This window comes from Heliangelus exortis, chromosome 22, assembly GCF_036169615.1.
Source record: "Heliangelus exortis chromosome 22, bHelExo1.hap1, whole genome shotgun sequence".
Taxonomy (NCBI): Eukaryota; Metazoa; Chordata; class Aves; order Apodiformes; family Trochilidae; genus Heliangelus; species Heliangelus exortis.
Genome location: NC_092443.1, coordinates 10439536 through 10467494, shown reverse-complemented (window position 1 = coordinate 10467494; position 27959 = coordinate 10439536). Strand labels below are relative to the sequence as shown.

Below are 27959 nucleotides of genomic sequence, written 5' to 3'. Positions count from 1 at the left end.
TTAACTTCATTTAGCACTACTTGCAACTATTCCTCCTGCAACAAAAGCTTTCCACACAGAAAGAACCTCAAAAATTCACCTGCAGCACTGTACCTTATTTATTTGAAAATTATCCCATTGACAAAGCTTCTCCGGCCCTGCCACTGCCAGCTCCCAAAAGTGAGCTTATTACTGAAGCCTTTGTGCCTTGTGAAGGAAACAAGGGTGCAGTGGCAGGAATGACAGCTGAATTAATCAAACTGGCTACCAGGAAATGACATATGAAATGCACAGGTCTCAAGAAAATACCAGAGAAGACACTTAACCTGCTACAGCCCCAGGCCACTGAGCATCCAGCTGGAACAGGGACATTCCCAGTCTCTGGGATTCCAAGTGGAAGGATCACTGGGAGGGATCTTGCTCTCCACTGCCATGTTGCATTGAATGTTAAATCACTTAGGAAATGTGCTGCATGTGTCTCTTCTGCAGAAGCTGTGCTTTAGGGATGAATTCTTCTGCTAATTTCAGCCCTAAACCATGATGAATTATTCAAGCTGTCCCTGCTCATCACACATTTTCTAACCACTTAATACATGCAGATTTTTGCAAACATTTTTCATTACAATTTCAGTAAAGGGAAACGTCTGTTGCCCCCCCTCCCACCATAGAAATTATGTTGCATCTTCCAAGCTGCCACATTCCTTTGAAATTCCATGTTTAATCAACACCATAATATCTTCCAGAAAAAGACCATCCTCAGATAAGCAGCCCTGCAACAGCAACCATCACCCCATCACATCAGCATGCGTGTTTAGAAATTTCCAGTTTTTCTAAAGAAAAGAGCAGCCTTGAAAAATTCACACCAAAAAACCCCAAGAATTCTGTTGATCAATGAAATAAATAGCACAAATTCCAGAATACAAAATTTATTTCAAACTTATAAAAGTCTTCAATGTTGCAAATTCTGTCACGAAACACAATCTGTACACAGATATTTTTCATTAAAGTTCAGAATAACTATTATTACTGTCAGATCTCCCCAGGCATATTTTTTCACCCCAGAAGCACCAAGTGCTCTCACACAGATCAGCCTCACACCTACCTTGCAGACTGACGGCTTTTAAATAGTCAAAGCCTATTAGTGCAACCTCACTACTTGGTACAGGGTGAAAGGTTCAGACATTGAACCGCCTATTCAACCATCAGCTTCCTTCTCAAGGATCAAGATTGCTCACTTGTGTCCCAGTGGCTGAGCTACTATTGCCTGCAAGTGTCATGGAAAGCTTCAAGTGTTCGGAAATCCCTCCAGGTGGGTGGCAAACCATCCTGCAGGAACTTTCCGCAGCGCTGGCAGGGAGCCTGGAACAGCTTTATGTAACTTCTTAACCAGGTCTAAAAGGAAAAGGGAGAGAAATTAAGAAAACTGGATATGGATATTCCCCTTTGTCATCATTCCTGTCAAACAGTGATAGCAAGGACAGAGGATGTACTCTGGCGAGATCCCAGTGAGGTACACAGTGATTTTATATACAGAAACATGCCATGGATTGCAAGGTCACTGTATAGCTGAATTCCCACTTTATTAATCATCTTTTAGTCACTTATGCTTTTTTAGTCACTTAAGCAAGTTTGTTAATAGAAATTCATGCACTCTGAGCAGGAGGTATTTGCAGCTGGAGAATCATAATGGAAGACAAGTATTGTAACCTGCCTCATATTTTTACTGGAATATAATTGCTCTTGATGGGTACCTTCTTCAACCAAGTATTGGTTTGCTCTTCCTATAACCATCTATCACACCCCTGCTGCAATCACACTGCAATGGTCTGAACTCTTCATAACTGAAGATTTAAAGACTTTCACAGCAAGCTAAATAACTTCCTTTCTAATGCAATTTTAAGATCAATACTCATTGGTCATAAAAATACTCTACCATTTTAAACCTGATTACAGTGATATATATATATATGTGTGTGTATATATATATATATATATATATAAAAGGCTAGTGCTGAACACCACAGAGCAAGTCCAGGCGTTTCCAGGTAAAGTTCCTGCCTTTAAAGTGGAGTGTTCCCATCATCATCCATAGCAAAGAGGATTCCACAACTCAATTCCCAACTCAAGGAGATATACTACTAAAAACCACCTAGACCAGCAATTTTATATTGTGAAGGATGCACATGAATCTTGTCATTTAAAGTCCTATTGAATTACATCGATAAGAGAAAATTGTTCTCTGAAGAAGAGGTCAGCTGAGTTTATTGAAACAAATCTTTCCATCTTCATCAGAGCCTTCTCTATAGCAACCAAACCTTTGGCCGTCAATAACTCTCCTCAAAGGAACTGCATCTTCTCTGGGTTTAGCAGTAAATATGGGGACAAGGGCAACAGAACACTACAACTAAATTGCTGTTATTTACTTCAGCTTGGATGGGCTTTGCTTGCACTACAGTGAAATCGAATTTTCTGAACCATAATACAAAAATAGGTAAATGAAGTTAAATTGTGCACTCAAGACATCTGTTGAAAGAAAAAATAAAAACAACCCTGCATTCTTCATTCCCACCAGAGAATGAGGCCTTCACTACAGCCTGTCATGTGGATTGCACAGCTGACATGTGAAAGGACCAACATATTGACACTGGTGGTGTTACCTCTGGTTTTGCTTTGTTGGAAGTTTTAGCAGTGTTTTATCAAATCAATAAGGCAGGTCCATGGCTTAAACAAACGTGCTATCCATTCTATTACACATTAATTTTCAGCAACATGTTGAAACATAGATTTGACCAGTAAGAGTTGCTTTCACCTTTCAAAACCTATTATTTTAAGATACACTGCAAGAGAAAAGACCTTTCTAAATCTCTCACCTTAGTGGCCTTTTTATTAAATAAACAAACCAGCACAGCAGGTAGGGAAGTCTGACTCATCTGAACCTACACAGTGGAAATTAAAGATATGAAGGATGCAGTGCTACTGTACACACCTAAAGATTGTGAATGGCAGAATCAGATGTTTGTTTTCAGAAGTCTCAGTTACATTGATCCAGGTGAAGGGGTAATGTAAGTTAAGTGAAGGAAAACTCTGAAGAGCAGAGAAACCTCTCCCAAAAGCCTCCTCTGGGAGACTGCAGCAGAGAGAACAGCAAGAGCCTCCACTGCCAAAGTTCATCTTGGTGGAAGGAAGTCTAAACCATAAATACTTGTTCCCAGTCCTCAGATTAACAGGGCTGATTATATACAAGCTTATTTCACAAATAAAATTCTAAAATACAAAAAGAATTACAGGTGCTAAACCTAAGTCTGCATATCAAGGTGGAGCAGTATTAGATTATTTTTATTTAGTAAGAAAACAGCAGAATACTTCAGTTAAGGATTTCCTTGATTCCCAAAATGACTTTGCTGGGAGAGGATCTACAATTCCCTAGGAACAAAATTGGGGCTGAAAGTGGATATTGCAAAACTCTTCCCGACCACATTCCCATCATTGTCCCATAACTCTCATCAGTCCCCACACTGAGGAAGTTGCCTCGGCTAGAACCAGGCAGTCTCCTCTTACTGGGGAATTTCCACTGGAGCAGAACTCCCCTCCTGTCTTGGTATGAACAGTGTGACAGGGCTGGACCACAGCAAAGGTTTTGGTTGAGAGAATTTTTTCTCCTGTCTTTAGAGATGACCCAGAGTAGCTTTGCAAACAAGCTATTCTCAAGCAAATATTGAGACCTGTGAGTGAGTCAGAACTGTACACAGCTCAGTCTTCCAACACCAATTATCCCAGGGTAATGGGAACAAGCTCTTCATCCTCATCCAGGTATCAGAACCCAAGCATGAGAGTCCTTCTTTCCTGTCTAGCTTGTCTAAATCAGGGAAATTACAACTGTATCAAAGAGCCTCATGTCAGTCACTGTAAGCATGCTGAAGTCTATCTGGAAAAATATTTTCCAATGTACTTACCATGAAAGATCTGACTACCACATCTGGCATTTGAGGCAGCTGGTAGTGCAACAGAGCAGTGGTTGCATGATCTGTCACCTGAATCACAGGAAAGGAGAACAAACACTTATTGATCCTGCATTTCAGACCCAGCAGTGTTCATCTGCAGGACAGGAGTGCATATTCCGTGGGGAAGTAGCCAACCAAGGGTTACACAACTGTGAAGACATTCTCCAAGTAATGTTGGGTAATTTCTGACAGCGAGCTTCCATTCCCTCTGCCAGCTTCCTACAAGAATCAGCTGAAGCAACCAAGATAAATAACTTTGTCTGCATACAGTAAAATCAAACACTTTTAGAAGTTTGTACCATGGTTGAAGCTAACAGTGCTGGTAAAAGAATCCAGACTGGTAGCTCCTCTGCTGGTAGCTCCCACATGCTTTCTTTCTACAACTGGTTTGGCAGTGAGAAAGCAAAACAAAATATGTTGTAACATACAAAAATAAAAGCATCCATAGCAAATAATTTGCCTAATTTTCAAATGTCTACAGATTAAGAGGAGAATCTGTGATTAAAATCCCATGTATTCTTTGACATCATAATCAAGCAAAGTCTAAACAAATCAATATAGAAGAGAGAACTTTGGTTTTCCCTTTAAATGTAATTTAAATTTAAATTTGATATTTATTTTGAGAAAGACTATATCCTATAATTAGCTCAACAAGAGAAAAAGCATTTACAACACTGTGCCTGAATTAAATAGTTCCGGAAAACTAATTTGCAAGAGCAGAGGCTAAGACTTAAAAAAAACCAAACCAAACAGTTTCTGCTGAAACTGCTTTGTTTCAGCAGAAAAAACACAACTCCAAAGCTACAACAAAATACCAGCCCACTTCCTGATCTCAACAAACTAAATACCATGATTTGAAACTGCACTTTTACAGGAAAGTGAGTACACTCTTTCAATTTTTTAAATGGAAAAGCTTAAAATATTTAACTCTTGTAGTCCTATTTCAGCTTACTGATGTTGAAGAAGCAGGAATTGAGCCCTCAGTTTCATTTCCTCTGAACCCAGGAATCAATTAATATGATTATGGTTTATAAATACTTGCATTACTAAAAGCTTTCTGATAGAAAGCTTTTTAATTTCCCAGACAGAGCCATAACAATATCTTACATTTGGGAGTTACAGCTAGACAGAATATATATATAAAAAAAGTATACTTACAATAAAAAGAAAAATTAAAAAACCCAAACCAAAACAGATCAATGCTTCGATAGATTTATAATTTTTTTAAAAAAGCATTACTATTTTTAAATTATTCTGGCAGTTTCTTAGAGCTATGATACAATTCACTAACAGTATTCAGCTTGTCAGCTTCCAAAGTTATTAGCAAGGTTAACAGCTTGCTGCTCCTCAGAAGTTCTAGACTTAAAACACAAAAGCTTGACATAGGTTTTTGGTTTGGACTATTAAAGAACTCAAGACAACACAGCCATGAGAGCTTTCACATCTTCCAACTTGTAAATCAATTAACGGGTCTCATTAGTAATATCAAAGTATCCAACTATGTGATTGTCTACTTAGGGATGAAATTGTATTTTCTAGTTTTAACATGGATAAGCAGTGCCCTTCTCAAGGACTGTCTATGTACTATAGTAAATTTTAAGTAAGATAAAGTGTGAAGTGAAATTAAAATTGCTACTTCCAGCTAACAACTCCTCTTGTTCCTGATTCGTATTTCAGCAGCATGAATTGTGCCGAAGCACTCCAACTTCACTGGAGACTCAAGCTTGAAGCTATTCAGGGAGGTGAATCTGTAAAAGACATTCCTGAATAAATCCATGTACAGAGAGACTCTAATTCACACCATACAAACTTCCTCCGCAGAACACCACATCCCAGTCTGTCCTATTCTGAATCTACTTTCAGTTACACTACAAATTTAGAAACAGATTCTGCTCCCCACCGATTTGTGCACAACTCCAAAAGGAGCTCCATTCAGCATGAACAAGGATATGTGATTCTGACAGTTAGAAGGAAAAACTCTCGGGACTGTGCACATTCTGGGGAGTTTGTAAAAATATTCACAAAAGGAACCTCAGGCTGTTTAAGCTATTTATATGTTATCCTATTTAAAAAATGTATTAGAAATAACATGATTAACAGTGCACTAAGCACAGCATAACTCAAACCAGTCTTTAAGCACATCTCATGGAGTGTTCAGAAATTACTGTAATCTAAGCCTTAGTAGCTGTGTGAATTTTTTGCCTTTAACATGATGCTTTTATAGGATGGTACCAGACAAGTCAAAGAATAGAACGTTCTGAAAATTTTTACGAGCTCCCCTTCTGCTGTGTTTCTACTTCTAACAAACTGTTGTTTGTTTGTTTTTTCCCTGAACAACAAAGTTGTTTTCTCTTGGCAGGGAAGAAAGTTGCTTAAAAGAAATTGACCGGCCACTTTGGCAAAGTTGCACATATGCTGCTCCTATTGTAATGTAAAACTAATGAGATTCTACAGGGAGATAAAAGCCAGCCCAGCACTGCTAGAACACCAATAAACATTTTCTGAACAAAAAGGAGGCAACTTCTAACATAAGCAAATGCTGATAAAGTGCTTCTAAGAAAGATCAAAGTGGGTGTCAAATCTGAGGAAGAGGAGCTGGAGAACAACCTCTCCCCAACCCCTGCAAAAAAAACAGTAGAGCTGAGTAAATGGTAAACTGGCCAGTGCAGGGGAGTGAAAGAAGAATTAAACCCCAACAAGATAAGAGATGATGAGAGAAAGAACAGACTGGCCAAGATTAAAAAAAGAAAAAGGAAAATAAAAGATCAATACCCAGCTCTACTAATGGCCATATGATTTCACACCAAAGCAAAGCAAAACAAACTACATATGCACCAGCTCACTTCACTTAAGAGACCCACTTTTTCTCCCAGCCAAGTTGGAATCACAAATTAATTTTTTCTGGGTTTAGGATGACATTTTGTACATTTCAGGGGTTTATTTTATTAACTTCACTTTTATGGCTCTACCTTCCCTACTGCTATCTAAATTATCAGTCACTTTCCAATTTTTCTACCTCTTTTTCTATGGGAACATATTCAGAAGAGCACACATTGATTGAGATAGCTGTTGCTCTGGACCCCAAATAGATCTTCAAGAGATCTTGCAGAAAAGCTCAATATTTCACAGTTCATATATTGAAAAGCACTTGGAATTTTTGTCTGAAAAAAAACGCCTGACAAGGCAATCTCCTGAAGCACAACTTTACTAAATAAAACAGCTCTTGTTTAACCAAGCACTTTGAGACAGAGCAAGAGAGGCTTTAGTTACATGGAAAAAAACCCCCAATTCTGGCAAAGAGACTCCATTTGAACATGAAAACTTCCCTTCTTGTTAATAGTTAATCACATTTCCTGAGATTTTTTTTTCCCCCTCTCCTTTTTGCTTCCAAATGCAAATTCAAGTTGACTCTCAGCATGTACTTTTAAAATGCAGCTCTGCTGCCTTGTTGAGGGCACTGTGTACATTAGGAATACAAAGCAGATTGAGACAGGACCAAACCTCATCTTCCTTGCCACTTCATGAAAATTAAATCTCATGTACTTGTCACTTTTGGGGAACAACCAGGCCCCAGTAGGGATGTCTGGGACCCAGTGAGAAACTGTTGGCTGAGCCCACGCTGCTGTTCTAGGGCAGAGCAGGGAGCCCTGGACTCCTGACAGCCCTTTCCCAGCTGCCTGCTCAGCAAATTAGAAATAGCTCATGACAGCAACACTCAGAGATGAGCAAAAACCAAGCCCCCTCTTATTTGTCTCAACTGAATCCACACCAGTCATTGCTAGAGCATTTCTTTACCCACTTGAAAGTGCTGCTCTGCTGAAATGTGCTTTCCAAAGGTGACACATCCAAAATGTGGTATAATTTGGCCTTCCTGACACTTGTTAGTCATAAAGCAATCCCAAAGCTGAAAACTCATTAATAAGAAAAACCCAAACAAAATACCCCAACTAAACAAGTGCTTCCTCTAACTGGGATATCAAGCACAAAAAGCAAAGACCTGTGGTACAGCTCTGGTCCACCACAGACTCAGTATGTTCCATAAGATGGATGAAGATATATCTGGCACAAAAACACAAACAGCAACACAAAAGCACATGACCAAACTAGAGAAGCTCTCTCTCTCTCATAGTATTTTATCTCACTGTCAATAAATATGCTTTTCAAATGTAGGTGCAAAACTTCCTTTACAAGTCATAGCTCCCCTTGCCACTTACTCGTTTATTCCCTTAGGAATGGCACTGACACCTCCATCTAAGGGGAAGGGATTCTCTCAATCCCCCAAAAGTTTAAAATTTTTTTTTTAAACCCCGCTAAGTTCATGGCCTTAACAGTAGCCTGCAGCAATGAATTCCGGAGGATGATCACAGCACTAAATGAAATTTTAAAAAAAATTAAAATAATTTATTAGCATTTAGACCTTTTATAAACTGCAAAAATGCCTGTGCTCATTTTCAAGGATTCCCATCACTCAACCTGCTCTCCAAGACCATATCTGAGTCTCTCTGGAGGGAATCTGGTGCACAGAAACCAGTGCCTGAAGGATGGGAGATCCTTGAGAGGATGAGAGTGCAAGCAGGAACTGACAAACTCCACACAAACCCTTCACACCCCTTTTCAGTAAAGCACTACTGGGCTTCTCTGAAGAGTAGGATTTATCAGTTGTTTCCAGAGCTCACATAGTGTTTAAATTTTTATTTTGCTTGTTATGCTTATTGGGACTGGGTCACAGAGATTTCATTTCACATGAGCAGGGCTCTGAACAGAGCCAAGCACTGATCACACAAAGGAGCAAACACGTATGTGACCCTGGAACAGTCCATCTCCTCTCCTTGAACAGACATCATCAATAGCCCAATATTTGTCTCATGCATGCATTCATCCTGCATGTGATTTTATTCTGAGCTTATTGACAGGAATACATCTTCATACATTACAATAGTTATGTGCCCTTGTAGTGGTGAAAATTGTGTTTCGAGTTCCATCACTTTGAGACCACACAGCTCCCAAACAGCTGGACAGGCAAAACAGCTTCTCAAAGTTCAGGTTAAAATGTGCCTTGCTGCAAACGTACCAAGCCAAAACAAGACCAGTTTGTGGAACGATAAAACTGAGAGACCACTTAGGTGAAAATAAGGATAGGACTCTGAGATAACAAAGAACTATATGGATTTACAGCCTATGCATACGACTCAAACAGCCAAACTGATCACATTACACAGCAAAACCAGCTATACTGCTCCTGACTGAGCTGCCTGATAAATTCATGTTTGACACCATCTCCCATTTTGATCAGCTCATAGCAGTTCCAGTATTCCATATGATTTGCTTCTTTTTTGAATTCAAACTTATGCATATTGCACCATTCTCTACCATATGTGTGTGTATATATATATATATATATATATAATCTTCTTCACAACCAGGAATTATATGGCCCTCTCCTTCCTACCAAGACTTAAAGCCCCAAAATATTTCCGTTTTTCCCCTTTTGTTCCTCCTCTTGTGCTAGTGGATCAAGAGATGCAAGGTGTTAAAATAAGGAGGTTTAAGATCAAAACAGTTGCCTCTCCTGTGGAGTCTAAATGTCAGACCAAGATGGAAGTCTGAAAAACCTTTTCTTTGCTCCTTGTGAGTTTGCCCTTTCAGCCTTCCCTCTCCTGTTTCCAAGCTCCATTCTCTGAGTCTAACCCTGCTGGTGGATTCAATGCCTATAAAGCTTATTCACCCCAGGAAGAGATTCAAGATGTCTTCAGGGAACTTAGAAAATGACTGTACACTTTAACAGTAATGGGCCCTCCAGGAGCCATCCCCCATCAAATTGCACACACTTGGGTATCCTGCCTAATAAGGAGAGAGAAAAGGCTTGCTGACACAGCCAATGTTTGCAAACAAAAAGTCAGGACAAATTTAGCTTTGTTTGACAGGGTTGGATTGAAGATCAGAGGTCTCTGGTCCTTCACCTAGAATGTCATCCTGCAACCCTATGAGAATTTGACAGGCTTGCTGCTACCACGGGCAGGTACCTTGTGAGCTCCAGATGTTGTTATATTACCACTGAAGATAGAGCAGGAGAACTGGGTCCAGATTTTATAGAGCAACAGCCCTGTCCTTCAGAGGAACAATTGATTTGACAGGGTTAAAGGAGGAAAGGGTGACCCAGCCTCCTCCCCAGGGGCAGTTCCTCTGCTGTATTTTTCCATCTCAGCACAGGATTTCCATGCAGTGTTCCTGGTGCCCAACATGAGGCACCTGCTCCAGCAGCATGGCATGAAAACGTTTGTTTTCAAGATCCTGCAGTACAGATCCTACACTAGTACCAGATTATAATAGTTTCTCTACCGCTATTATATCTATTTCCTTTATTTTGCTACTGCTATTTTGCTACCCAGGAATACCTCACTATTCCTGGGTATTATAAATGGATGCAAGTGCAGCTTCAGAGAATACAGAGAAAACCATACCAAGCACAGCACTCCAGGGAAAAAACTTACTATGCTGAACCACAGCATTTTCTATCATCTGTTTGAAAACTTGACTTCGGTCCTAGCCTTAACTTCTTTAACTATCAGCTCAATAGTACAGAATCTATCGATTAGAAAGCACCATCACCTTGCATTTTTATCCCATTTCTCATGCAAGACTCTTGAGCACCATGCAACAAATTCAGCAATAGCTCTTGTGAAGTCAGCAACTATTACCCCAGCCTAAGGGGTGTGGAAAACTGATCCAAGGAGAGGTTGAATTGCCCAAGGTAACACAGTGACAGAGCTGGAAACAAAATTTATAAAACTACTATAAAAAAAATGCAAACAGCTGTTCAACTGGTTATAGGCAGTTTCCTGCAGTTCTTCCTCTGGTTTTTGTTTTGGAGGTTTGTGTTTTGGTTTTGGTTTTTGTAAATATCAATGCATTTGGTATTATTTACAAACAGAGAAACAGGAAACTTAATATTCAGGTCACATCATATTATTTTAGAGAATTAGGTAGAGAATAAAGATTCTCATTTATCCATGATGCAACCATACAGGCAGCAACAAGAGGGGAAATTCATGTTTTCTCCCTTTTTTCCACCTTTGGTTTGAAGGCCATCACCTAATACACTAACCTGGGTTGCATTTAATCTACTGTTACTGTTACTATTATAACTGTATAACCAAAACTTCAAGTTTTATTATCATTTAGCACAAACAATGGCAATATGACTTAACTCTTACAAATTATAACATCCAGGAAGACTACATCTTATGCTAAAATGAGCTTACAATGGAACACACACATGAGGAAATTGAGATGATGTTTTTAATTACAGAACCTTTAATTTATTAGATTTTGAAAGTTACTTTAAAGCATACTGGTAAAGAAGTTGCTAAGATTTATGCTGTTTGACTTCCTGCTGTATTACCCAACTCGACCCTAAATATTTCTGAGGAGTGAGAAAAAAAAAAAGGAAAGAGTATTTAATCCACTGATCTCTGAAGTGAAGAATAAACTGCAGCAAAATTTTGCTTTAATGCTAGGCAGAGAAGGAGAGTAACCAGCCTCCCCAAAAGCTGCTGTTTGATCTCTAGCAGGTTAATATCATAGGTCAAACATCTCCCCTTCTGACTGCATCTGAAATCTTGGAAGGAAGATCCACAAATAGAGCTGATATGCCATACTTTTGACCTCTGCTTTCATGCCCTTTTGAGTCCCTGACCCCTATTTGTTCCACAAACTACAAAAGCAGATGAAAAGGAAGCAAGTGCACTGGCTGGAAACTCAACCTCCTTGAACTGTGGCTTGAAGGTAAGGAACCAGGAATTTAAACCCAGATCAGTCTGGACTTACAGAATTTTGACAAGAGGCCTTCAAAGAGAAATCTTTCCTTCCCTGCCTGGAAAGCAGCAAAATATAGATCTATCCAAAATACACTTCTTAGTAATTTCATACCTATTGTTCTGACTCTCTCATTGGTCTTTTCTTACTTTTTGGAATGGTATTCATGTCACTAAGTTACTCCTTTGCTTACACTACCATGGGAAGAAAAGCCCTCAGGAGAGACTGGCAACCAAACTCAATTAAAGCAGCAAAACAAAATCCAAATGAAAGCAAAACAGTCTTTCCTCCCCCAAAAGATTTAATCTGAAAAAGGAGTCCTCATGAAATTTTAAGGCTAGAGAAGTGTAATCTCCAATTTTCTGTTCCAAACAATGAACTGGAACTGTGATGGAAAATAAATCCAAATTAAACAACAGCAGAAGTGATCTCTTATCAGCAGATAGTTTTCTCTTATTACAGATTATTGTTTGATATCTGCAAGTTGTGATGACAAAGGAGTAAATCCAGAATTCTTTTGTATAAGGGCCTGCACATTTAAAATCAACTCCACATATCTCCTGTACATTATGTAGGAAAAAAATTATATGAGACTTACCTTCTGAAAAACTTGATAGTTGGATTTAGACCATATGTCAAGCTATAGTAGGGAAGAGAAAATTTATATATTACAATGTGATTATGATAAAAAAAGAGGCTAAGCAGCTGTTCAAATTAAAAGAGCAGGCAATCAGATCTAGAGAGACACATTTCTCAGTTCACTGTTTTGACCCATTGCCTTTACCTGTTGCAATCCAAGAAAGGGAATTAATGATATAGCATTTGCTCTGTATTGCAATAGAGAATGAACCTAGTTCCTATCACAGTCGCAATTTTAAAAATGGTTTAATAATATACAAGGCCTGTTGAATTAACACATTATCTTTTATCTTTTAAATATCTTTTGTTTTTTAAAAAAAGCAAAATAATCATTTGTATAGGATTGTGGCTGATCTATGCAAATATTCATCAGTTTCAGTCTGTTTCTAAAATGAGAGCATTTTTTTAAGTTTATGCTTGTCTTGTCTGAATAACCAGTTACAAATGACAACGTTTAGCTGAATTAAGCCAAAGCATTGGTCTACTGGGGCTAAATTCAACATCCCTTAGGAAACTGTATTTACATTTGCAGACAAAAATCACACTAAAAAAGACTGAAAGTTGCAGTAACTGCAGACATCCATGACTTAAATGTGTGTTCAACTATGTTCAAACTAAAAGAACAAATAAGTTTAATTAGCCTGGAAAACCAGAAGGTAAGGTCCTTGTTAAACAACCAGTTTCAAATGACATGCTAACGATCTTTTAGCCCAGCCCTGTGAAGTATCTTGTATTCTGTCAAGGAAAATCGACAGGGAAAACCAAGAGGAACTTCCATCAGACCCAGATTGGCACATCATTTTTTTTTCCTACAGATCCCACTGTACTCAACAATCCCACTCGCAGAAAACTTGTCACAGGAAAGGTGCCACAGCATCATGCTCAGAGATCTTAGTCTAAACAAACCAAAATAATTTTTGGAGTGAATTTATGAAGGAGGTAAAGCTCCTTGAGTGCTAGGTCATGGTTTCCATAATGGTGGTTTATCACCATTACTGTAGGGACCACTGATTATGTTAGTTCTGTCTTATGTGCCCATAAGTCTGAATTGAAAGGAAGAAAATCTTATGAAGTGAGTAAAACACACTAGAGGAAGGAGAAGGAGGCAGGAGGGAAGATGCTGAACCCAAGTAATTCAACATTGCTAAAAGTGTTCAGAACCCTAAAAGTTCCCATTCTTTTAAGAGTGATGCTGTTAAGTGGCCACTTCTCAATACTGGTACAGAAGTGACTTGGAGTCCAGAGACCTCAGCCTGGAGAGGAGGTGATGGGAAAGACTTTAAAGATCACTTCAGGATGGATGTTTCATGGCTTAGTGCTGCTGACCTTGTCTCAAGACAAAAGGCAGCTGCCATCTCAGTGCCTTTTCCAGGACAGATGAAGACAGAAATACCCTGAGGCACACACCTACAACCTTTCTACAGTTACTGGCTCTTAGGGTGGGATCAAGAACCTGTGTGAACACCAACAACACTCATACTACACAAGTGACAGTTCAGTCTGGACTTGGACCTGAGCTTGATTTGCAGTGTAACAGTAGACCTGATCCTGTCAGGGAGGAAGGATTGCATTTACATATTAGAAAAGTCTACATTAGAAAGTAAAAAATTAATGTGTATTAAAAAAAAAATAAATTTCAAGTCATTTAAGGCTTTCTTTGACTGCAGAGTTGCTATAATTGAATGTATATATGGTTTTGCTAATCTCTAGTGATCAAACCAAGGACGTGATCCTCTCTAGTTAGACCCAAGATCTAAAACCAAAAAATAAATAAATAACATAAAAATCCACTTCAGATGCTGCATTAAGATGAGGCCAACAGACTCTGAATGCTCATTAGGTGGCATGAAGACTGAAAAGCTGAAAAAGTAATGAATGTCTATCTTACAGTCACGATGTTATCCGAGTTAAAAAAGAAAAAAGAAAAGCTGCCAACCCTCCCAAACCACATGCACACATCCTAAACGACTGCCCACCTTTCCCCCTGAAACAGAGGATTAAGGCAGAGGAGGATTAAACAATGCATCATTATAGGTCTATTATTCTTCAACTTCTCACTTTTAATCAAGACACACATTTGTAACTAAAAAACTGCTGAAAGCACAATTTCAGGGCATCCTCTGCATGTGAATTAAACAGGGGCTTTTTTTCCCACTGCCCCACTCTCCCCACCCGCCCCCAGCACAAGGAACAAGAGGCCATTTTCTGAAGGTCGTCTGAATGATTTCAAAGACGATAACAAATCAGAATGTTCCCTGCATCCAATATCAAACAGGTCTGGTGCCAACACTTATTAGAGGAATCAGATTCAACCCCCCTTTCACCCAAACACACACACATCCAGCTTTGAAGTGGAAGGAATGCAGGGATCAGAAATTACCCGAGAGACAGCTCTGCCTGTCTTTGAAGCTTTCCTTTGATACCACCATTTCTTTTCCTCTCTTATGCTAGGAGGCTAAAAGCTGCCTTTTCTTATTGATACGGGGTAATTAATGAAGCCATAGAATTAACATAACCCAAGTTCCTTAACATAAGAATTAAAAAGAGATGCTTATGTTTCTTAAGTCTAACAACTGCAAAAAAGAGGTGTTTGAGTAGGCAGCGAAGTACCTGCTCTAAATGTGCCTTGTCAAGGTGGTTCTCTGTATCCAAAGAGCAGAAGAGTATTAGTATGCCAAAAAAAATCCCAATACGCTTTTATTTTTATTGGCAGACTCAGGCTACTAATGGCTGAGCTGACAATAAGCCTGCCCTGCAAGGGTGAGCTGCATAGCTTCATTTATTCAGGAATCAGAACAACACGAGTAATTAATTACTATCCGTGGTTAAATTCCAGTGCACAATGAGTATGTCAGAATTTGAAATTGAGAGTGGCATGATGCCATCACTTAAACCACAGGGCTAATTAAAATACATCAGTATGTGGGGGATGCAATGGGTTAGTACAGTAAGCAAGAGAGACTGCAGAGTGCTCAGCATCCAGAACCCAAGACATGACAGAGCCTGCCAGATCTCACCTATTGTTTTTGCAAAGTGTCACCAAAAATGTCTAAGTTATGCAGCTGGCAACCTGGCAAAGACATATTCTGCAGGGTTTGTGAATAATTCACGAGAGAAGTACATGGAGCACTTAAGAAATGCAATGACTCTTTGTCTGTATAAGCAAAGCTTTAAAATAAGCCCCAGAATGCACTGTCTTATTTTACTCTCTCCAAACTTCAGACTTATTTTTTTAACCATAGTTTTCCAACTATTTTAATCTCTAAGAGGGAGTACCCAATTTAACTAGACCTCAGTACAGCAGAAACCACGTGAAGCTTTCACCTAAGTACCTGTCAACCAACACAGCACAACGTAAAAGCACAGAGCAAGCTAAAGCAACCCAGAAAATGCAGTGTCAGCTTTCCTCTGCAACTGCTGGGATGCCACCATGCACAGTTCCACAACTATGAGAAACATCTGTATCTGTTTTATTTCAAGACTTGCCTGACTAATCGACCAGAAGACTATCAATGCTTCTGCTGTTTGCACTCACCCTTTTTCTTCCCAGTAATGCAAAAAAAAAAAAAAAAGTACAACTAAACCAGTTATACTTTCAGAGATAAATGTTGACTCCTCTGATTCACCATTGGCCTCTTTTGTGCACAGTCCATTTTTCACTCATTGTTTGTGATGGTGACCATTTCTTTTGCTGAATACTGTTGCTTTTTTTTTTTTTTTTTTTTCCCCCAAACCCTCTACTTGGAGAAAGCCCCCCACAGATTTTTCCTTTTGTTATTTAAAGAATTTTCTGACTTGTGCAGCTAGGAGGATGCCTGAAAAGACTGTCAGCCAGCTACTTCACTGTACAGAACCACAATGATTTACCCAGTCCCTTCTTCACCGTGGCTTACAGGCAACACAGGAGCTTCAAACTGCCATATTGTATGATAACACCCAATTAATCTTATTGCTGCTATTTACAAATATTAAATCCTTCCTAGGAATACAAAAGCTAACCCCAAATCTGTAATTACTGTGTAAACTGCTCACTGGAAAAAATATCAGCTCCTGCTGTGATCCTGAGTGTTCTCCGTTTTTTGTTATTTACTAAAGATGACACTTGCTGATCTCCTTTTTCATGCTCTTCTGTGTCTCTATTGAAAGCTAGTGAATTTATCTCTCTATCAGTCTAGAAACTGAGAAGCTCAGATAGTATGCTATGGTGAAACCTCACAGGAGTACTTTCCCAACAGCATCTGTTGTGACAGGGAAGGAATTGGAATGGACTATGTTTGCAATTGACTGTAATCACTCATTCCCAGCAGGCACAATAAGAAAGGGAATCATTGCAAGAGCACAATCTTATTCTTATTCTCCAATTACCAGTGTAGTTAATTAGTGAAAAAGAGGGAGCTCACTGTTTGTCAATATGTGCTCCAGTTGGCAAAACTAGCAAGCTACGCATTTTTACAATCCTCCAAGCCAAATTTACTCATGATTTAAGTGGCTGCAACACCAATTCTACTTAAGTCAAATGAGATGTTGCTATTTATACCTGAAACACAGACCTTCAGGGCTGCAAAACCCTAGGATGGCCCAATGGAATAGCAAACTGCCACATAAAGGTCACAGGTTCATGCAGCCTCATGGGTGCAGTCACATAACTTAGCTTTGGACACAAAAAGCTTAATCAGTAGAAAACAGACTCCCTTGCAGACTGTCTTAAAGCAAGAAAATCAGCCAGGTGTTAGCACTGATGCTCTGGAGAAGCTGAACTGTTCCCCACTGACAGCAGACAAAGGTTAGTGCCCCATCCCCAAAGATGGCCTTGGTGAGCCCCACTCTCCCCCTTGCAGCAAATGATGACAGAGAGAAATGGAATCTGGCTCTGCAGAGAGTTAACCTGGAGCTAAACTGAAGCCCAGCACCAGATGCTAAGTTTCACAAAGGAACTCCTTACTTAGCTTTTCAGCACATACAGCATTATTATATTTCAAGGGAACTTCAGAGGAAACTGGATTCATAAGAGAAAATGAGCACACCCAAATGAAGAGTGACACAGGAATCCATCAAGCACTGCCAGTGCTCTTTAGGCAGATCATCATTTCACTTCCAAGCAGAACTTGGGGTGAGGAGGGGCTGGTGCCACAAGTCTGCATTTATATGCTAATATACAGGGAGTGTAATGCAGCTGCTTCTGCAACAAAGTGGTATTTAAACCTGAATATCTGAATCATGCAGATCACAATCAGGCAATTTTAATTTTGCTACTTCTTAGGCCAATCCACCACCCCTGGGGTGAAAATCTCTCACCTGGGAAACACAGCTGTGCTACTCCCTTCAGCAGATCAGCTCCTGGCCTTTCCCAGGGAATGGAGGTTCAGGCTCAGAGCCACTGAACTCTGGGTCAGTACACAATGTGCTTCTGTGTGCCCAAACACAGTTATCACTTTTAAAAGGAAAAAAAGTCTCACCTCATTATAACATGGCCTGTGGGTGCCAAGTACTCATTTTGATATAATGAACTTTGTATTTTAATAGGCTTCATAATCAGAAGAGAAAGCTCCAGAGAGAAAATGTGAAACATGGAGGTATTTAGTACTGTTACTGGCAAAGGAGAGTCCTGGAGGATGGCTCAGTAAGAGAGACCATTCCACTCTGAAAAGAGAAACAAGCTGAGCTGAGGGCTGTCAGGTCCCTTTAGTACCTTCTAATGCACTAACGAGAGCCACATGGAGCACATGCAGTCAGATGAAGTTTGAGGGTGAATTTTCATAAACCAAATCATTTGTGGAAACAGATAACACTTTAATAGCTGCCGCTCAAGGTATGCTATTACTGATAAGCAAATTATTGAGGGCTACCTACCCTCACAAAGTTGTGTTTATCAAGGTGTGCTTAAAACTAGCCTAAGATTTCCCAATGGCTCTCAAAAAAGAGATGCCTGGACCTTGGGGGCTATTGGTGTGCTGGTACACTGAAAAATCTTTTTCTCTGTAGACACTATTAACAAGGCAAGCAGGGTCTAAGGTGATAAATTAGAAATTCAAGCAAGGGCTTCAGAGCTGAGAAGTCAGGCATTTGGGTATGAAAAATCCAAGCAAAGCATGATAAATTTAAACCTGAGCATTCTGAAAAACATCTACAGAGTCTTTTGACAGTTTTATGCTTCTAGCACACTCGTGATTGGATTCCTGTTCTCTGTCATTTCAGTATCAGGTAAAAATCCAACTGAATGCTGCTGGCTATACACTCACATACCTTGCCATCCTCAGTGTAGACATTCTCATTGTAGCCCTTCACTATTGTCCGGTCAATGAAGAGGCTCCGCATCACCACGATCACTTTTAACACCTTTCCTAGGGTAACCTGAGAAGAACAGGAGCAGAAGGACAAAAACAAGCTGAAGGAGAGTCACTGGTGTCTGAATTCACAAGGCCATCATGGTAAAAGCTTAAGCTGATACATTTCCCATTTTCAGTGTTTTACAGACATACCAAAATAAAAGACCTAAAACCAAAATGTGTGTTATGAGGAAGAGATAGACTACAAAGTGCAGAACAAAAAACCAGTCATTTGCAACTGAAAATGTATGAATTCAGAGAATTCCCTTGTGTAGACAGGACACTGCCAAGCAACTCCATTTTATTAACTCCACAACTCAATAACTCGTCAAAAACAATGAGAAAATGTGATGATTTTTGATGTGTTTGATACTCTCCAATACAAGTCCACTCAGAGAAAAATAATTTGAAAGAAGAATCAGACTCTTCCGATGCCAGCTTTTAAAAGCATGTCATGAATTTAATGGAAAACATTTTAGGTCCAAGAAAAATGTAAAATTATTTAAAAGGACCACAGCTAAGGAGTAAAAATGTTACATTTTCAAAGGTCTGATTTTCTTCTGTGAAACCGGTAAAGTGAAAAGAATAAAATAATATAATGGAAAATACATAGGGTCAGTCACAGTATAACAACAGAAATAAGCCTAAATTATATTATTGACAAAAAATACAGTAATGAAGGCATTTTAATCTAAAAATTAATTTACATTTCAAAGATGAAGTAGCATTTCAACATGATGTTAAGAGATGTGTCTAACAATAACTCTGCCTTTGTGTTTTGCTACACAGATATTATTACAGTTTTTCCTCACCCACAAAAGCATAAAACTGAGATTAAAGAACAGGAAAAAATTAGTAAACATTAATACTTCCCAACCAGCAGCAGCTTGTTTTCTACTGTATGTTCCAACATTTTGTCCAGTATAGATTAACACAAGCTAGAACAATTTTGGTTTTACTGCTAACCTCAGCAGACAAATCCACACACAAAGATATCAGTCAATACGCATCTTCATTGATTTGCTACACATTTTTCCTTTTTAATTCCAGCTAATGACTCCCACCTACCACCTTGTTTCAACACGAGGAACCTCAACCTGATACTGACCAAGAGACTAACAGGAAAATAAGCTCTGAAGTGCCAAGAGCCTTTTCCCCCAGGTAGGAAGGAGAGACAATCTGGCACAAAGACTCCATCTCAAACCTGCTGAAGGAAGGTCAGGAGGGGAAATGGGGGTAGCAAAGAGGTGATAATAAAGGATTATGCAGAACAGTTATCAAACTATTGTAAGAATTCCTTATTATTATATCTATGGCAGGGTTACAAATCCTGATAAGAACTGAGGACCTGTCCCAGCATGGGACATGAAGAAAGGAACTCTAGAAGAGTCTAAAGAACAGGGAAGAAAAAGTTGACAAGAGAGGGAATAGGGAAAAAAGGAGACAGTCACTAATAAACTTCAAGAAGACAGGCTGCTAGGCATAATTTTGCAACATGAAGGAAAAAAAGCAGGTCAGAAGAATGGGTACTCTGCAGTAAGACCTAGCTGGTCTACAAATAAAAGACAATTATTACAGCACTTACCACTCTATCAACTACGATGAAAATACAAAGTCCTAAACCAAAGGTGCCCCATCTATGATGCTGATTATCTACTGGAATAAAATCAAATCAATCCATTGTCCATTTAGCCCAGGACACAGGCCTGTCGAGAGAACCGACTCTTAAAGCATCTCGGTAGGCTCCAACCACATGGTAAAACAAAAAGGAAGAAAAGAAGAAATTTTTAAAAGTGAAATCTTTATAATGAAGGAGCAAGAAGACTGCCCTACAAATACCCAGACACAGCTTTATGTACAGTGTTTCTACCTCCATGCCTTCACACGCTTCAGTGCATGCTGACTTCTTCCCCTACGTTCTGCATTCATATCTCACATTGTTGCCAGGTGAAAAAAAGGGGGATGAAGTTGATCTGGAGCCTGTGTGGGATGTTCTGGAAAATCCTCAGAATGAACAGTGGAACACAATAAGCTGAAAAACCCCATGTTTGGCACTCCAGCTTGCTTGAACACACTTTCTGCTGGCCTCCAGCCTCCCCACAAGACTCACCTGCTTTCAAAATGCTTCTGCCTCAGCTCATTGCCTTTTCCCAGATCATTTGTTTTCACCCCCTTCCAAAGAGTCACACCATACTTTCAGGATCTGTCACAGCTACCAAGACCCCAGCTACCATCCATCACCCAGCACTTAAAGGTCAAATTCTGCAGACTGGTATGGGACAGTAGCCTCAATCACCCACTTGCCTGAATGCTAAAAAAGCCAGGCTACAGTCTCCTGCATGTGTAAGAAGCTGTGGGAATCAATCCTTAGCTGGGTACCTAAGAATTCACTGTTGTGAACCATTGTGCAATCACAACAGTTTGTACTAGGAGGTCCTCTTGGAGGGCAGGGGCTCCCAGGCATCATGGGAATACAACTGAATGCCAGCAGGTCTTCCTGGGTGAGTGCTTGGTTGTGTCTCAATCAGCTCTTACAGCACCCAGGTATTGAAATAGCAAACTTTCCTATTTTGTGTCACTCCTGTTTAGACATGGGATTCCTGTAGTAAAGTTTTATACTGGCTGGAAGAGAGATGGGGACCTGCAGATCATTAGTTAAGCATGACAGAAGCAAAAATTTTGTAAAACTAAGTGTAGCTCAGAGAAATTACAGGTCATCATTTTAACAGCATTGAAAGAATGAGGCTAGTAGCACAAAGAATGAACAACAGCCTGTCACTACACTGGAGGATGCTGTTAGATTTGGAAGCCAAAAGCATGCTCCACAGCTATTTTCAGGGTAAAGCACACTCTATATTATACACAGTAAATGGGATATCCTTTATTTTCTCCTCTGACAGTCAACACCTCAAGCTGTTTCTAGGACTTAATGTTTTTGTTCAACTCAATTGTATTTTTACAAATCATGTTTTCCAGCAAACCATTTTCTTTCCAATGCCTGTTCAAGTTAGCTAAGTGGAGTCCATGGTCAGAAAAAATCTATGTATGGGATATAATTTATACCTATAGCCATACAACTGGGTCCCTACAGATCACCAGGAAGAAGGTAATAAATACCTAATGGCTCTGATAAACATCTGATTTGATAGTTCAGTAGTGCAGGTCTCTCCCGCTGGAGGTCAAGACTCACCCAGATGGTCCTCATTTATGGTGCTAAAATGTCCCTACATTTCCACAGGTATCAACTGCAAGAAACTTCTTCATTATACAGAAAATGTACCTTTCAACAGTGACAAAAAGGCAAAAATTTCCTTTCTAAGCCAACTTTTCCTATTAAATTTCAACCTCTTCTGTCGATATCCTGTTAAGACAGCACTTGGCTTTTTAATATTTTGCCTGAAGGATATATGCCAACTCGTCCTTGATGTAGAAAATTTTAATTCAAATCAATACATGTACAAGGTCACTTTAAAATTCAATTAATATGAATGAAAAAATATGCCCCACAGTTCTGGGAGCTGAAAATGGAGCAGTTGCAAGTTAAGTATTTCTGTACCTTCTGTTTGGGTCTGTGTAATAACAATGCACTTCAAACTTGCTTTTAACTACAGTATACTAAATTCAGACAGGTAAGTTATTCATAAATCTGCTGCTTCCTAAAATGGCAAGCTCCAGAAGAAGGTAGGACAGGCAGCTGATTGAAATCTGCAATATTATGCAGCGTTTCTGACAAAAACACATAAAATAAAAATCTTCTTCAAATAACCCAGTTTTAAAAATATTTTGTCTATCACCAAGATAATTCTCAAAGAGCATATGACAGACACTGTATGCCAAGAAAGGGGGAGGGTAAACCAGAATAATGAGTGAGAATGCTTTGGATAATTTCTTGCTTAAAAAAAAAAAGTTCCGATTTGGTATCACTTATAATTGGAAAATAAATAAGTAACTCTGCAAATAAGTCAGAGTCAGTTTAAATTAGTTTACAAAATGAAAAGGATCAAAATTAATTTACCATCCCAGAATTCTGCCTGAAGGAAATAGCTTAAAATCCCCTCCTTTAATTTTATCTCCTCACTGAAACTGATACCCCATGTAAAACCCTTTTATAAACAATTTTTGAAAATGCATTAAAAAACATTCTTCAAATTTATTTAAGAGTTTTATGCTAGGAAAACGTATGCTCACAACATCAAGCTCCAACACTTTGCAAAAAATTCCCAAAGCTCCAGATTTCCTCTCAGCATCCCAGGGAATTTGCTGCTGATTTGAGCTGCAGATGCTCTGCAATGCAGAGCTAAAAGAAAGAAAACACTCTTTTCAGTTAACATGGGCACCTCCTTGCTTGTATAAAAAGGAGCCCAAGTTTGTGTGCATTTTTAAGCCACTTTAAAAAACAAAAAAAGGCAACACCAAACCAGAGATGTAACCAAGCCATATTTATTCCCAGCAAAAGGCCAGACACCTGCTCCTTGCCACATAAGCTTGTCCTCCCACTCATGTATCTATCTTGCTAATCATACAATGCCTGGAAATCATCTTTATATATACTGAAAAAAATAAGGTTTTGGATAAAAATAAAGTAGGAAAAAATCCATCCCATCTCGACTTTCAACTAGTAGGGGTTTTTTTCCTCTGTCTCATGTACCGGTGGTATGAATGCTGTGCTTTTCCTCGAATGCTCATTATTCTTTAATGATGCCTATTTGTAAATAGCAAGATAAGATGCAATTAAGCCATTAGAGTCTAAATAAACAAACATACTAATTGGGTTCCTTACAAGGATTTCTTGTTTTTATAGGAGGGCTGGAATTTTACCTTGCATTAGTCTAACCTAATTGCAATAGTGCATGATAAAACATCAACGTAAATTACGGACTTTAAATGATTTTGCCACACTGGGGATGAGCTGGTGATCCTCTCCCCTGGAAAGATGACATATTCTATAAACAAGGTGAACAAAGTGTCCCAGAATATTGTTCAAAAATTAAGACACATCTTGCCAGTGGCCAGTCACGCTTAGGGAAGGGTCACCCAAGACCAGCATTGCTGGAGATGGAATGGACTCAGACTCTTTGGCCTTTCTTAATTATAGCACACCAGGCATTTTACAAGGATGAAAACAATGTTTGATTTTGCAGAATCCACAGCAGTATCAGCACAGAGAGATGTGAACCCTGGCGACTGGACAGCAGCTCTGGGACACAAGAACCCTGTGGAGGAAGAAAATTTGAGGAAGTTTCTCCCTGGTCTTTCCCTACTTTTTCTACCCTTGCTGACCTTCCCACCCTAAGAGCCTTCCTCATCTTCCTCACACGCTGCTGACAGTTTGTTGATTGAAGAGATTCTTCCTCCACACAGATGACCTCAGAAGCTTACTGCCTTTTAAATTCTGGTTCTCAATCTTAGGAGACAAACTACAAAGCCACCAGAGTCCCAGCAGTCCCACTGAGCTCAGAAGTGTTTCTCCAAGATCCAGCTCACACAACAGATCTTTATATACCCCAGGAGTTCAATCAAACAATAAAACCCAGCCAGTGACTCCAGAAGAGCAGATCCCAAAATGAATATTCATATGATGAGCCTAAAATTAATTACCTAATTTTGATGATTGCCAAATGTGATCAATCAGATCCTAGAGGAAAGCTGGAGAGGGACTTTTTACAAAGGCATGTAGTGACAGGAAGAGGAATAATGGTTTCAAACAGAAAAAGGGTAGATTTAAATTAGACATCAGTAAAAAAATTCTTTCCTGTGGGGGTGGTGAGCCCTTGGCCCAGGCTGCCCAGAGCTGTGGCTGCCCCATCCCTGGAAGTGCTCAAGGCCAGGCTGGATGGGGCTTGGAGCAATCCATGATGGATGATCCCAAACCAGTCTGGGATGCTGTAATTCCATGAACCTGCATCTCTATCCAGTGCCTGCTGTGCACTCCCTCCCTAATGAACCACCAGACTGCTGAGGAGCAATACTTACACTGCTAAGAATCTTGAAAAAAGAGATTGTTTTGAAAGGAATAGTATTAAATTCCCAATCAAGTATGACATCAATAGAAATTTGAAGCCAGTAGCAAATTCCCCTCACTCCCCTCCAGTTCTTCAAGATCAGGGTCTCTTAAACTAAAATCTGTTTGGTGGCCTTTCTTCATAGGCAAGTAATAAATCTCAGCATAGATTTTTCCAATGGAAAATAATAATGACTTTATGATAAACAAAAATGAGATACAAGAAATTATTCCATTTTACTGAACAGATGTCTAGCCTATTTGCAATTAATACAGCCCACTTCCATACAATGAGACTGCTTAAAATGCTTGGAACAAGACTTGAAAGTTGAAATGCATATGTCTCTGATTTTGCAAGGAATTAATAAAATTGTATAAAAAACATGTTTCATGTCTTTGTATGAGATTTATTCAGAATCTAGACAGCAGTATAAATTTATAAAATTAATTTATTATCAAAAATTTGTAAGCATGAAAAGAAAAAATCACGAGCTCTGGTTTGGCAGAAACAACTCAATTTTTCAAATTTTAAGCTGTCATACCCATCATTGTTTTAGAAACAGCTCAAATTACAGAAAAATATTCAATTAGATGTAAAAATATTCACCCAGTTTTCAACTTCTATAGTAGTGCTTTTATATAGCTTTACAGATATTGGGGAGACAAATAATTTTAAAGAGCAGGAGGCTCCCAGACAAAGACAGGAAAATAATTTCTACCTGATCAGGTACACAAGCTTAGGTCAGTTGTATTTGTCAACTGTGGGGGCTACTGTCTACTCTTTTCTAAAATATTTCTGATATTAATGAATAAATGAGGTGCACAGAGGAATCTAGTGTTTCATACTGAAAAAAATATTCTGAATTTTGACAATGGAAAAAAGGAGTGTGAAACAATCATAATAATCACATTATCAAGTTAATTTTAGTAGAAATAATAATGTATATCTAAGAGTATAACTAATAACTAAGACAAGCAAAAATTTAGGTATTTTTCAATCATTAAAAAAGTTCATGTTTTCTTAACATACAGATGAAGCTTATCTATTTACAATTCCTGGCATTTGACCAACAAAATCTCACAAAAACCTTAAAAAGAGTCCTCAGTTCCCTCTGCTGCAGATGGAAATTAATTTTGCATAACACTATTATTAAAGCTGATACAATTCTATCTTTTGTCTTTTTTATGCATAGTGCGATTAAAAGATTAATTGAAAAATCACTAGTGAAGATTTGGATTAAACAGCACCTTGAAATGCCATGATAAACTGCTTTTAAAATCAGCTGAGGATTTCAAGAGCTCTGAAAGGTTTAAATTATTTATGCGTTTGGTCTGTGTAGCATAAATCCAGACTAATGAGGCACAATTTATGTGTATAAATCTAAAGCATAAAAAAAACCCCTCCTCATTCTCTGGAGGAAGCAGTAACCTCAAAGGACTAGGGAGGTAGCAACCCCTCAAGACACAGCATTTATGCTCCCAAGAATGGTTTCTGGTTTTCTTTCTTAAAGTTCTGTTTATTTGAAAACTGTACCTTGGTTGGGGAGAACTCAGCTCACCACAGGTCACTCTCCAGAGGAGTTAGTCCAGCAGGCTGGTAAGTATTCCTCTCAAAACATCAGATGAACCTTACCCACCTCAACAGCTCAGGACATAAATGGATTTCCACATGCACATGAAATTGTACAGTCTGGGGCTCAAACTTTCTGTCTCAGGTCCTTTTTTCTTGAAGTTTTATGAGACAGAGTCTCCAGCTCTTCTGAAGTTACCAAAAAAATCTCACAGACACTCCCTTACCCTTCTTCCTCATCTCATTCTAATTATTTGCATAAGAATGGTTTGCAATCATTCTTAAAATCTGTATACTGCTTATCAGTGCCTCTAAAGATTAATACATGGATTTTTTTTCTGGTAAAAATTATGTGTTTAAAGATTTCTTAATATAGCAATAGATCTGTGTCAAACATTCTCATAAGCAAAGGCAGATATGATATGAACAGTCCAAGGATGAAAATGGTTGAGATTATACAGTTAGTTATTAACACTGGCCAAATAGTACAGTCGTGAAATATTTTTCAATAAAATAAGCATTATCTGAACCCACTGGTATGGTGGTAAACCATGCTGCTGCAAGGGAGCAACTCCAAATCTAACTTGGGATATGTTCAGAGCAAGAAATCACAAGTGCTGAAGAAACCTCTCTCCCGGGGGAGGTGCTCTTCACACTGCCCATCCTGCACCACCTTTCACTGAATGATTTGTGGCTGAAAACAGCAAAAGCTTTTGTAGCAGTCAGGGCCAGATGGAAAGTGCCATATTGGCAACATCAACTGAGACAGATGGGAAAGAGGGAAAACCTGCCTACAAGAAAAAAAATGATAAACCCATTACACGATCACATACAAAAAAACTTTAAAAACAATCTTTTTGATCTCTGATCCAAGGAAAATATGCATACCACTGGTTCAACACAGGGCTGCTATCCTGTAGTAACAATAATATCCTTGCTATCCATGGTGTAGAGCAACTACACCATGGAATTCAGTAAGTTGTTATTGCTTATAAAAGAAGTATCTTTTAAGAGTTATCATCCTTCCAACCCACCTTATTCCTGATCAGTCACATCCGAGATAATTTTAAATCATTTCTTAATTCTGGCCAAATCTTGACAAGCATCATCTCTTTTCTGACCTCAGAAAGCTATTGGAAGTGGAAGGTACTTACTGTGTGCAAAGAGGGACTGGGCTCTGAGAAAAAGGAATGGTTTTGAAGTAAACCCAGACATTTTTCCCTAGCAAAATATAGTCACATCATAAGTAGAAATGCAAAAGCTTCCAAGACTTACAGGTTCCTAGAACTGCACTGATGAATTCAATTCTTTTCCAGAATACATTGTTCCACTTGGTGAATCCAACAATTGCACATTAAATGTTTTAATGCCATCTGCTTATTTTAACCTCTGACTCAGTTAATCACTTGCAAATTTGAGGCTGTTCACAGAAAGCTAACACAGCTATAGTTATGATAGAAAACTTAACAATCTTTGAAAAATACAAACAAAAATCTAACCATAATAGTGTTTTAAAGTCAACAAAATAAAACCGAAATAAAAACCTAAGGAGGGATCCTAATGTTCACCAAATGATCCTGCTTTGAGATAGTATCTGATTTTCAGATTCATTTTACCATTTGCTTGGA

At 38.9% G+C, this 27959-nt stretch overlaps 1 protein-coding gene across 1 annotated transcript in view; it reads right to left on the bottom strand.

The window, feature by feature from the left end:
* Window positions 1-889: 889 nt before the first annotated feature.
* The window catches only part of MED27 (mediator complex subunit 27), an 85385-nt gene continuing 58315 nt past the window's right edge, over window positions 890-27959 (bottom strand). The window contains exons 5-8 of the mRNA XM_071765972.1: window positions 18678-18785; window positions 12394-12435; window positions 3933-4010; window positions 890-1371 (exon numbers count right to left, since the gene is read on the bottom strand). Of these exons, the coding sequence (XP_071622073.1) occupies window positions 1237-1371; window positions 3933-4010; window positions 12394-12435; window positions 18678-18785 (363 nt within the window). The 3' untranslated portion in view covers window positions 890-1236. The remainder of the gene's footprint in view (window positions 1372-3932; window positions 4011-12393; window positions 12436-18677; window positions 18786-27959) is intronic.